This window comes from Oryctolagus cuniculus, chromosome 10 (genome assembly GCF_964237555.1).
Source record: "Oryctolagus cuniculus chromosome 10, mOryCun1.1, whole genome shotgun sequence".
Taxonomy (NCBI): Eukaryota; Metazoa; Chordata; class Mammalia; order Lagomorpha; family Leporidae; genus Oryctolagus; species Oryctolagus cuniculus.
The window spans coordinates 4594071-4606468 of NC_091441.1; the positions used below are offsets into that span (position 1 = coordinate 4594071).

General features: G+C 46.9%; 1 protein-coding gene across 3 annotated transcripts in view; it reads left to right on the top strand.

Annotated features, from left to right (window-relative positions):
• The window catches only part of FBXO15 (F-box protein 15), a 106815-nt gene that overhangs the window by 17942 nt on the left and 76475 nt on the right, over positions 1-12398 (top strand). For all 3 annotated transcript variants that reach the window (XR_007921407.2, XM_051851102.2, XM_051851101.2), the window contains exons 6-8: positions 3232-3358; positions 4817-4899; positions 5662-5804. Coding sequence is in view for 2 of the 3 variants with exons in the window: in XM_051851102.2 (XP_051707062.2) it covers positions 3232-3358; positions 4817-4899; positions 5662-5804 (353 nt within the window). In the remaining variant the exon portion in view is untranslated. The remainder of the gene's footprint in view (positions 1-3231; positions 3359-4816; positions 4900-5661; positions 5805-12398) is intronic.

The following is a 12398-nucleotide window of genomic DNA, read 5'->3' on the forward strand; positions in this document are numbered from 1 at the left end:
GCCTTTCCCAGCAAATCCATCACATTCAATTTCTTGGCATCGGTCGTTTTCTGAGTGAGACAGACTGTGGCCTGTGTAGCATCCTCCTCTCCTGAGCAAGCTGACATCCTTAATGTAAAACTGACGGCAAATGCAGAGGTAGCGTCTGCCTTCTCCAGTGCTGGCGTCTTGCCTCTCTCCACCTCCCTCGCAGTCTCAGCGCCCTTTGGTTTTCCCATGGCACTGACCACACCATTTTGCTTACCTTCTTTGCTTGCCGAATTTCTTCTTTCAGTTCCTCTTCTTATCTGCCGTAGCTGTGACCGGTGTCACAGTAGCTGGTATTGGTGCCTGCCGTCTCTCTGGAGGGACAGCGTTCTTTCAGTTTCTCCGGACGTGGAATTGCTTTCTGCGCCTCTGTAACGGAGAAGCTTGGTTTTGGCTGCTCTCCATGGTGCTGGCTCTTTGTGACTGTCTCAGCGATCACTGAGCTTCCTCTGGGCCCTGAGTGTCCCATTCTTTGGACCTGTTGGTGCTGGTAAATCTAAAAATTCCCCTAGTGCTGTGATGAAAAAATAAATGTAAATTATTATCCCTCATGGTGTTAACTGAAAATATTTTGGAAACACAGTTTACTTTTTTAAATAGTATTTTTATTTGGGAAAATCTCTGCAATTTCTTATAGTATCATGATTTACACCAGATTTTTCTAGTGTAAAACTTTGATTTGGGGCTGGTGCTGTGGCGTAGCAGGTAAAGCCAAAACCTGCAGTGCTGGCATCCCATATGGGCGCTGGTTTGAGACCCAGCTGTTCCACTTCCAATCAAGCTCTCTGCTATGGCCTGGGAAAGCAGTAGAAGATGGCCCAAGTCCTTGGGCCCCTGTACCCGTGTGGGAGACCCTGAAGAAGCTCCTGGCTCCTGGCTTCGGATCGGTGCAGCTCAGGCCACTGCAGCCAACTGGGGAGTGAACCAGCAGATGGAAGACCTTTCTCTCTCTGCCTTTCCTTCTTTCTTTTCGTAACTCTGACTTTCAAATAAATAAATAAATCTTAAAAAAACTTTGATTTTATGTACTGTGAAATTATGTTTGGATATGAGTCTACACACCTCCACTGGTTTGACTGAACAGGTGTATTAGTGGGAATGTTGTGAAATGTTATTGGAAAGTATTAGGAAAAAATTGTTAACATTATTTAGAAGGATCTTAAAAAAAGAACCCTAAATTGATTATATCGAATTGTAAAGCTTACTGAAATATGTGTTCCTGAAAATTGCCATTAGGGTCAGAAATACTAGAAATGACATAGTGACAAATGCTAAAATTCATTGGGAAAGTTCATTTAGTGCAATTTATCTTTAGTAAAACTCAGTGGACTTCATCCAGTCTTTGGTAAACTGAGGTAAACCAAACAAAAAGTGTTTTTCAAGAATCTGTTTCAAACAGCGCTCTCTCTCTCTCTCTCTCTCTCTCTCTCTCTCTTTTTGCCATTTTATAAGCCACTGCTTTCATCATGCAGGACGCTAGATCGTTGTGCACGCCTACAGCCAACAAGGGATTTGTGTTTGGGTTTTTCTTGCTTCCTCTATGAGAACTTCTTCAAGCAGAGCGAAAGCCACATTGATACAGTTTGCAATTTGAGTTTCCCTGTGATTTTTATGCCTTTCTAGTCGACTCTAAATTCACTTTCTTGCCAGCATTTCCCATCTTGCAGTTTGTGCCGCTCCTCCCCAGGCTGATGAGAACTGTTGGGTGAATGTTGGCCTTGGCTTCTGTGTTTGTAAGGCCAAGGCAGGTGAGGGCTGAGTGTGTGTTCACAGTCTGCTTAAAGGCTTCAAGAGGCTGACTTACGAGTGTTGTCCAGCGTTGGGCACCCTGAAGAGTGGGCAGAGAGGATTTGTCCCATCCCCACCCAGCCTCCTTCATCCACATTGTGTGGGATAACAGCAGTGACTACCACTGAGTGAGCACCTGTTGTGTGTCTGTGCTCTCTTTCTACTGTCTCATTCAATCTGCATCCTGCCCTCTGAGGCGGCTGGCGACGTCCTGCAACACAGGAACCCGTCTGTGCGGAGCTGCAGCTGGGGTTTACCTCTGGTGTCGCTAGTCCACACTCAGGTTCCTGCCCTGAGCTCAGGCTCTTCCAGGTGCCTTCTGCCGATGCTGAGCAGCTCTGTGGCTCATACAGAGCACGCATGCTCAGTGCCCCCCTCTCCTTACCCGGTTGTCGGCACAGACGATTATCTGCAGAAGTTACATGCAGGACTGGAGTAGTAGGTAGCTGCATTGGTTTTGATGCCACACAGCCCCCACCCCTGCTTTGAATCAGTGCACTGTTGACCTCCTCTTTAATTACTGCACTTGATGAACTTCTGAATACCTGTTGCCTCTGGCTTGTGTGTTGGGTGCTGGACGTGAACTCTGGAAAACCGTGTGGCCCCCCACTCCTTCAGGACTTTGGTGCAATACTCTGCTGTTGATTGACTGTGAGGTCCCATCTGCTGTGTAATCTCCTGGTCCGCCCCCAGGTCCCCGGGAGGGACAGAGCTCTGTGTCTCCAGGGAGAGTAGAGATGCAGATGCTTCCCTCTGGATTGTCTCAAGTCTTAGGAAGAATAGCTGAGTCATTCCTTTTTTACACATCTCAATGTTTACTCTTAGATACTAAGACTAAGAGTTTATAGCATTTTCTTCATGAAAATTGTCATGATTTTTAGCTTAGAGTTATTTTTCAGTATTTCAGTTTTCACCATCTCTGAGTTATCTTGGGTAATGACTGTAAAAGGCACATCTACTTTCAGACCCCTGAGACCTCCTGCCTTTGTGTCGTGTAAAGCATTGCATCTCTGCTTGCGTGTTGTTTCACTCACTTGGTTAGGGGTACACACTGAGAGTCTGCTTTTGAGTGAAGCATTGTGCTGGGTTTGGGCATCGGAGTGTGGGGAGAAACAGAAGATGGTTTTCCCACTTTTTCAGCTTTCTTCTGGCTAAGCCATTGAGTTGACAGTAAGAGTGAGAGGGAGCAAAGGAAAACACAGTTGGATATAAGACATTGGAATGTCCATTTTGCCTTTTATTTATATAAGTGTTTTGTGTCCGTACCATACAGACATGCCATTTAGTCTGAACACAGTTGTTCATCTAGAAATGCTCTCCAAAAGCACTTTGAGATGCACTGGTGAGCTAGCTGACAATGCTGCAGATAGAAAAGCTCATTTCTGTCTCCCCTCTCTTTGGCATGGCTGCTCAAAGACCTCGTTGGTATTCTTTAATTGCAAAGTATGACCTCAGTCATTTAACTGAGTGCACGCTGATTGGCTGTGACAGACTCATTCGGATCTTCTGCCTAAACCCTGGCCTCCTGGTGGGGCTGTGGAAGGTAAGACCAAGCCCTGTGTGTGTCTGTCCTGTGTCGTTTCTCCCTCACACCCCCACGTCTGTCTCCATGCGGTGTGACACCGCACGTGCAATCCCCGGAGACCGCTGAGTCCCTTTCCATCTCCTGTGCTGCCACCTTTGTGTTTCCGTGTGACCCCCTGTTCCACTGAGCTTGCTCTGCTAGTCCGCTGTCAGAGGGGACGAGCACCTCTTCCTGCCTTTCTGTGTGGTCCATGTTATTCCCTGAGTGTTGCGAGACCTTCCTCCTTTCCCCTTCCAATCATTTCATGCTCCTGCTTCTGTCCCTTTCATGTCCTTTCTCTGCCAAAGCCTGTCTTCCTGTGCACTCAACACAGTATCTCCCAGGCACATTGCTAATGCTGAAGGTGCGGCATTGTGTGTAATCCGCCTTCCAGGAGAAAGGATCTAAGAAGTTGCCCTTTCCCTCCATGCAGAGTTTCTCGATTTACCAGGGCAGGCTTCTCTGGGGTTCATTTTCTGGCCAATCACTGCACAGAAGAGCAGAGCAGTTTGATGTCCCTCTGTATACCCAGATTATTTTACATCTGTGGCCTTGGCCTCTGGTTGTTTTAAGAGAATAGTTCACAGACTCGAGGCTGAGAACAGCGGTCTGCATCTCTGTGAGATGACTCTGCAGAATCGAAATCCACCGCTTCATATAGCCTGGTCCTCTTGTACCTTCTTCGTTTCTCAACTTAACCCTGGGAGTCCATTTCTCCCTCCCTCCTTCCATTCTGTGTGAGGGTGACTTGTGAGTAAGGCATCAGTTTGCTTGCCGTGTACTGCATGACTTAAATTCATCAGTCTACACTGGCCTGCAGTTACCAGGATGCTCTGGTCGATCTTGCCATCTGCCTGGCCACTGGAGAACGTGGGGCTGCCTGCGCCAGGAACTGTCAGTGGTGAATCTAGGGAGACATGGATATCAGCTCCGGAACAGTCCCATTTTCTGCTGTCCAGCCTGATGGATACGTGAAGAAGCTGAATCTGGCTAACTTCTGAATCAAGCAGGCAGTTGAGATAGGAACATGATGCCAGTAATGTTCAGTATTTGGGGAATTAATCTGGTGTCTGTCTTACCAGTGTTGTCTTTATCTTTGAAAAGAGTTCAAAACAGTCGGGAACTAACAATTTGTATTTTTTGTAATCATCTTATATACTATAATATGATATTTCACAAGTACTAGGATGCTAATTATGTGGCAGTACATGCTCTGCATTTTTGGGTGAATTGTGGTTATGTTGTCAGTATGATATCTAAGTCATTACATAGTGGTAATATACTAGCAGTAATAATGCATTAGCACTGTGGTGGTTCTCATAGTTGTAAGAAACTGCATCTATCTACAAGATGAATGTGCTGTGACCTTCACGATGACCTTGTGAAAAATTGAAATGCTTCAGCTGAAAAATGTATTCTTTCTAATTAACTTTTCAGAAGGAGGAAGAGCTGGCTTTTGTGATGGCAAATCTTCATTTCCATCACCTTGTGGAGAGGAGCACTTTAGGCTCGGCCACCGTGTATGTATCTGTACAAGGGTGAATTCAGTTTTTGTACAGTCAATGTAGAGGATTAGAAGTTGATGCCATCTTAATATCCTGAGAACAACTACAAGGAAACCCTGTTTTGAATCATTAGACAGAAATTAAAATAATTAGATTGTCCCTGAGTACACATTGGCTTTATTCTGAGTAGAATATTATTTATAGGAGCAGGATGGCTTCATTGCTGCAAGGTGCTGCTGCTGTCTCTCAAGTTCCTGCACTTACGTGGACTTGTGAATCTTGCAAGGTGCACAGACTCATGGCTCTACAGCTCCTGCCCATCCTTCCCCTGTGTGCTTAGACTCCTTCTTACTCAGTTTTTGTTTACCTAAAAAGCTCCTTTGTGTAGTAAGGTTTTACTTATTGATAAAAGCAGTGTCCATCTCGGCTTGGGTCTTCTGCCCAGTTTACTAACCACTGGACCTGTTTTGTACATTTGCCTACTGAAGTACTTCTGCCCTCTGGAGACAGAGGAGACACAGAGCAATGTGGAGCTGCAGCCCTAGGGAGGATATCAGAAAGCTGTGGTGGTCTTGTGGATGCCCAAGAGTTCATATCTTTCCCTGTTTTTATAGAAGTTGATAAAAGGGACATGGAGCTGTTGTTTTGAGCTCTTGGTATTGAAAATTATTGAGAAGTATGTAAATGAATGTTAATTTTTGAAAAATTGTTTTCAATCCAGGTATTTTTTCCTCTGGTGTTGATGAATTTTTGTTTTTGTTTTGTTTTGCTTTTCAGTCCTTATGAGTTGCCTCCTCATAGTCCCGTTTTGGATGACAACCCAGAGTATGGACTACATGGCTACCAGCTCCACGTGGACCTGCACAGTGGTGGAGTTTCCTACCTGTGTGGTACATTTCGTAATCTCTTCACCAAGCGAGGTGAAGTCAACTGAATTTTTATTTCATCATCAAATTAAAAGGTTGTAGAGAACAGGGAAACAGTTTTTATATTTGAGTTAAGAATTGTTGTCTTCATTGACTACTTGATAATCTGTCAGCACATCTATCTTCTCAACCCCCATATCATTCTAGGACTTGTGAAATATCTTGATTACACCGAATCTCTAGCTGCTGGCCCTGTCTGCTCTGTCTGCTCTATGTTACCATCTCGATATGGTCTCTACCCATCTTTTCTGCTGATAATTCCTTAGTGTTTTTCTATGTACCTCCCTCCCAACATTCTTCCTCAAAGGAATTTGGCCAGGTTGCCAGGCGGGCCAGTATAGCAGCTGTCCAAGATGAGAATAAAGAGAACCTGGCCTTTCTACTGTCTGCACTGTCTCAGTGTTCATTGAACTGACTGCAGCTGGGACAGAGGCTGGGATGAAAGGACAGGAGGTGTGTAAACCAAGCCAAGAAGAAGGAATGGAGGTGCCCATTCCAGTTTGTCTGACTGTTTCTTCTTGGTTGGTTATTCTGTATCTTGTTATATTGGAGTTTAGGGTAGATTCACTTTAGCCTTTTTAGTAAGGGTATTTTTGTGGGAGAAATTACATACTTCATTTTGTATCATATGAAGAGGTACATACATAATATTAGATTGCCCCATTGTTAGCAATGCCAAGCTTCATTATTTGATTCAGATGGTGACCATGGGATCTCGTAATTTTAAAGATACTCTTTTCTAGATAGACTACTCCTCAAGTCATTTACCTAATGGGCTGGATACCCACTAAAATGAACACATAATTATACAGGTTGAGAGTCTAACTCCTGTAAAGGCAGTGTGAATACTTAACTCTTCGCCTTTTAACCACCAAGTTTCAGATTATGAAATTGATACATTAGTTATCTTTGTGGTAGAAATGATTTTGAACTCTCTTTTTTTCCCACCCTTTCTCTCTTTTTAAAGATTTAGTTTTTACTTATTTAAAAATCAGAGTTACAGAGAGAGGTAGAGGCAGAGAGGGAGAGGGAGAGAGGGAGAGAGGAAGAGAAGGAGAGAGAGAGATAGAAAGAGAGAGAGAGAGAGGTCTTCCATCCACTGGTTCATTCCACAAATGGCCATAATGGCTAGAGCTGAGCTGATCCAAAGTCAGGAGCCAGGAGCCTCTTCTGGGTCTCCCATGCAGGTGCAGGGGCCCAAGGACTTGGGCCATCTTCTACTGCTTTCCCAGGCCATAGCAGAGAGCTGGATCAGAAGAAGGGCAGCCAGAACTAGAACCAGCGCCCATTTGGTATGCCGGTGCTTCAGGCTGGGGCTTTAACCAACTGTGCCACAGTGCTGGTGCTCCTTTCTTTCTTGCTTTTTAAATGTCACTTTAGACTCTTTTATCTTTTTATTTATTTAGTAATTTATAATCAGTTACAGAAATTATTTTTTAAAGATTTATTTATTTATTTGAAAGGCATATTTACACAGAGAGAGAAGGAGAGGCAGAGAGAGAGAGAGGTCTTCTAACTGCTAGTTCATTTCCCAAATGGCTGCAATGGCTGGAGTTGAGCCAATCTAAAGCCAGGAGCCTGGAGCTTCTTCCGGGTCTCCCATGTGGGTGCAGGGGCCCAAGGACTTGGGCCATCCTCTACTGCTTTCCCAGGCCACAGCAGAGAGCTGGCTCAGAAGTGGAGCAGCCAGGACTAGAACTGACGCCCATATGGGATGCCGGCACTGCAGGTGGAGGCTTTACACAATATGCCACAGTACTGGCCCCAGAAATTATTCTTTTTGAAGCTAAATGCTTTCCTAGTTTAGCCAGTGTGGTTTGTTTCAAGCTAGCCTCTCTGCCCTTTTGATATCCCTCTCTTAGTGCCTGAACATTCTTTACTCTTTGGCTCAGAAAGATTTGTTGTTTTCTGCACCAAATGTTTTTATAAATGTTTGTTGTTGACATGTGCCATCCAAGAATGTGTAATGCTTTTACTTTGTTCAAAAATACTTTTTTGAGTCGTCTTGCTAGTTTTGTGCATTTCTTGTTAAACTATTTAGCATTTAATGCTTGTCACATCTCTTACACTATATCTTCTAGCCATTCTGTAACATCACTGTGTGATTTCGTTCTCACAACACTGCTGATCTCAGAATGAATGGAGAAGTGTTCCTTCCTGGTGAATTTTTTGTGGGATTTTTGCGTAGAATTGGCAGTATTTCTTCCTTAATTATTTGGCAGAATTTTCTCTCTTTGTGAGATGATTTTTAGCAACAATTGCAATTTCTTTGATGGATATAGGAGTATTTAAGTAGGAAATAAAAGACTCTTTTTAGTGGAAATGGTACTCAGAGACCGTATTCTGGATCCCAGGGATGCACGTTGCTCCTGGGTTTTCATTGCTTGAGTGTTTCAAGTAGGCAGAGTTAAGTTGTGGAATTTATAAGGTAAGTAAATAAATCGTGTATTCATTTAAGTTAAAGATCTTATTTTAAAAATTATTTTATTGGCCGGCACCGTGGCTCACTAGGCTAATCCTCCGTCTGTGGTGCTGGCACTCCGGGTTATAGTCCGGGTTGGGGCGCTGGTTCTGTCCCGGCTGCTCCTCTTCCAGTCCAGCTCTCTGCTGTGGCCTGGGAAGGCAGTGGAGGATGGCCCAAGTGCTTGGGCCCTGCACCTGCATGGAGACCAGGAGGAAGCACCTGGCTCCTGGTTTCGGATCGGTGTTGCGCGCTGGCCATGGCAGCCATTTGGGGGGTGAACCAATGGAAGGAAGACCTTTCTCTCTGTCTCTCTCTTTCACTGTCTAACTCTGCCTGTCAAAAAAATTATTTTATTTGCAAGGCAGAGAGAGAGTGAGAGAGTGAGCAAGCTACAGAGGCAGACAGATAGATAGCCAGAGATCCCATCTGCTGTTTCTCTCCCCAGATGTCCATAGTGGCTGGGGCTGGGTCAGGCCAAAGCTAGGCATTGGGAGCTTGGAGCTCAATCCAGGTCTCCCTCCTGGGTGGTAGGAAGTCACCTACTTGAGCTGTCACCTGCTGCTTCCCATGCTGGGCATTAGCAGGAAACTGGAGTTGGGAGCCAGGACAGGAATTGAACCCAGACACTCAGAGGTGGGTATGGGCATTCTTTCCATCATCTTTGCTGCTTTGCCAAACAGGTGGCCTTTCATTGAGCCCAGCTGATTTCTCCACCCAATCTGTACACCTTTGTCCTGTCACCAGGGGCCCTGCAGATGGAAATCCACCTCTTGTGCTCATACTCTGACATGCAAGTGCTTGTGCCTCTGTGCTGTGTTAGCTGAAAACGTAGTCTTTTCCTCTGTGGCTGCAACCCTCATCCTCTGGTGTCCCCTCTCCACTGAGCCTTGAGTTGGGCACCCGCCTGTCCGGGTCTCACCAGGGTGAGAAGCTGGCCTCGGTAATGGGTGAAGGAGACGTGATTCTCTGTGACCAGGTGAGCTGGGTGGAGCAGCTCCTCTGACTGCCCTTCCCCATGAACACTGTGAGCCGTGCATGGGGCTGTGGAGCCCCCCCACCCCGCCCGCCGCCCCTCCGTGGCCTCACCCCTTCCATCTTCTGCCCTGTTCTGGCTCTGAGTCAGCTCTCTGGCCTCTTCCCTGTTGCTTGGTTGTGCCAGGCCTGTTGTGCCCTGGGACCCTTGGCCTGCTCCCCCCGCCTTGCCATGCTGCCTCCCAGATCTCAGCAGGGCCACCTCTCTGCTCCCAGCTCACTGACAGCCTCGGGGGAATCTTTCCCTGCCACGCCACACCTGGAGGCTCCTGCTTGCCCCCCACCCCCCACCCCTGCCTCCTGCCTGGCTTGAGTTTTGCACTACACAATTGTGCTTGTTTAATTCATTTACATTTAAGAAATTAAGCTCTACAAGGCAGCATGTTTGTCTGTGTTGTTCGAGACTGTCCCTCAGAATGTCAGCCCACATCTGGCACACAGCGGGCGTGCACATGGCTGTCACACTGCGAGTGGTGGAGGGCTGCGTGCCCTCAAAGGTTACATGGTTACACGGTCAGAAGCCCCTGCGATAGCTTGTCCTGGGCCTCTTATCCTATTGCTCTTCCCCGTTCTTCAGCTGAGGCTTTGTCGGCAGCAGTGGCCAGGACCGTGTTGGTAAAGCTGTGGTGGTCCTCTGTTGCCTGGGGAGGAGGCCGCCCAGCCTCAAATGCTGCAGAACAGGGCCACAGGCTGAGAGGCCTTCATGCTGGGCCAGCGCAAGGGCAGGGCCAGCAGCCAAGCCTCTCCATGGTGGAGAGTGAAATCCTGCCCCCACCTGGCCGCTCAGGGCTGCTTGGGGCCTGGTGCGCAGGCAGTTCATTGCTGCTGCTGGCACCCCCTGCTAGCTCGTTTCCTTCTTAGAACGCAGGATCATCTCAGAGATCCCCTTCCCCAGTACTTCCTCGTGTCTGTCTGGAGAGAGGCCTGGCCGATGCCGCTTGTAGTCCTTTGTGTCTGTGTCCCTGTGGCTGGTTACTTGTACACCCATCGGAGTTCTTCAGAATCTGAACACAGCCACTAAGTGTCCAGCTCATCCACTCACACAGCAAGCATCAGCAACTTTTGCTGTTTCTTGTCCAACATTATCTGTAAGATACGGATTTAGGAATTTGTGAAATTCGTTTCAAAGATACTCGCCAGATTGAATTGCTACTTTGAAATAGTTTCATGGTGTACCAAATGCAAAGGACTCTTGCATAGCCATTACACAGAATTCACCAATTTGTAACTCTTTTTGGCTGTATTTGTTGTGTTCGCCTTCTGCGTGTACGTGTTTGTGTCCATATACGTGCGTATGTGGACTCAGCCTTCTGCCTTTCTTTCTCGGGAGGTTAAGTCTGTTAGTGCGGGATCCGTGCTGTGCACAGCCCCTCGGGGTGCAGAGGAGGCAGCTCTGACTCCCTGGTTCGGAACGAATGCAGTGCACTCTGATTGCGTTTCGTAGTGCACCCCTACCCCTAGGGTGGCCCTTCCTGACGGCGAAGAGGATGGTGATGGGGACACCTGGGAGCACTCACGCTAGCTTCCTGCTGTTTCCCATTGGCGGTTAGTACTTCATGTGGTTCTCACTGCACACGGGCGAGGCCCCTCCTATCCCTGCATTGCTGACGAGGAGCCCGCAGCCGAGCGCCGGTGAGCTTGCACGCGGCCATTCTGACTGCTCTCAGGCCCACGTGACTGCAGAGCAGAGGGTCTGGAGCACTTCCTGGGCAGGTTTGCTTTTTCATGGTGTGCTTTCAGAGAATCTCTGTGTGTGGGTGACTGCACCTCTGTTTCCACAGCGTTGGCATCATGCGTGTGGTCAGGATAGGGTGCTTCTCTGCTGCCTCGCTGTGTAGCCTTTGAGTCAACTCCGTTCATGCTGTTCTCAGCATGTTCTCTGAAGGCTGTGACTGTCCCAGTATGTAAGAGGCTAAGATAAATGAAGGATATTGGGACACTGAGGGGAGAATCATGTGATTTTTATCTGTTTTTTTTTTTTTTTCATTATAAGATTTTCCATAACAGGAAGGCCTCCAATGTAAGTGCAGTCAAATGATTCCTCTGCAGTGGTTCTGCTACTGAGATCCAGCAGAGGGTGCTGTTGCCCTCAAGAGTCTCTCTTAATTTTTAAAAAGTACAAAGAGAATGTCCTTCACCGTTTTTGAGAAAGTCTCTCGTGGTACCATGTGGTCTATTCCGCAAACTCCAGTGCTGCCACTGCAGTGGAAAAGACAGCAGTTGGCCCCTAGTTTTTGAACACTTTGTCCCTGTCAAGGGTAGGTGTTTTATCATCATGTCCCTGAAATATAGGTGGCTCTGTACTCTCTGTTCATCTCAGTGAGATCCAAGAAACCTGGGCTGGTGCTAATAAGGCCATCTCTAGGGAGCTGCAGGAAGCAAAGGGACTGGCTGCTCTGTGTGTTTGGTTTAATCATTAGCAGTTATTGAATTCAGGGATTGTGCCAGGCACGGGGGCAGACCCAGTTCATGCCACCAAGAGTTTAGGTGCAGAGAAGCTTGGCGGGTAGGGCGCAGACCTGTGCTGAGAGGGGTAGCAAGTAGTTGCCGCATGCAGGCAGCTTGGTGGGGAGAGGCGGGAGAATCACACAGCAGCAGAAAGGAGAAAACTCTTTTACGTAATTTCTCTACAGAGCTGATTTTGGTTATTTGGCAGGGCCACGTCCAGCATTCCATCTTTGAGTCAGGATCATGTGGGTGTACCGATGTAGTCTACAGATCCATGGCAATTCTATTGAAAAATTCCCAGTGGGAATTTATTATGAAACTTGCATAGTTGAGTTTGCTATCCTTTTGGCAATATACAATAAAATAAAAGAATAAATAAACAGTTTAGCTGCCACACAGTGTAAGAAACAGTCACCGTGAACTTGAAGCCAGCTGAGTGTTCCTTTCTGCTAGAGGAGCCATTGTTGTGTATGCTTTCTTAATTGTCCCCCCTTCCTCCCTTCCCTTTGCTTAACTCTGTCTCACGCATTTTAATGTTCTTAAAGCTCTTTGAAACCAACCTCCCCCCCCCCCCACCCAGTACATGTTACTGAGAACAAACCAGAAGACCCTTGTGGACTCTTGGTGCCTGGGGTTAGTTTCCT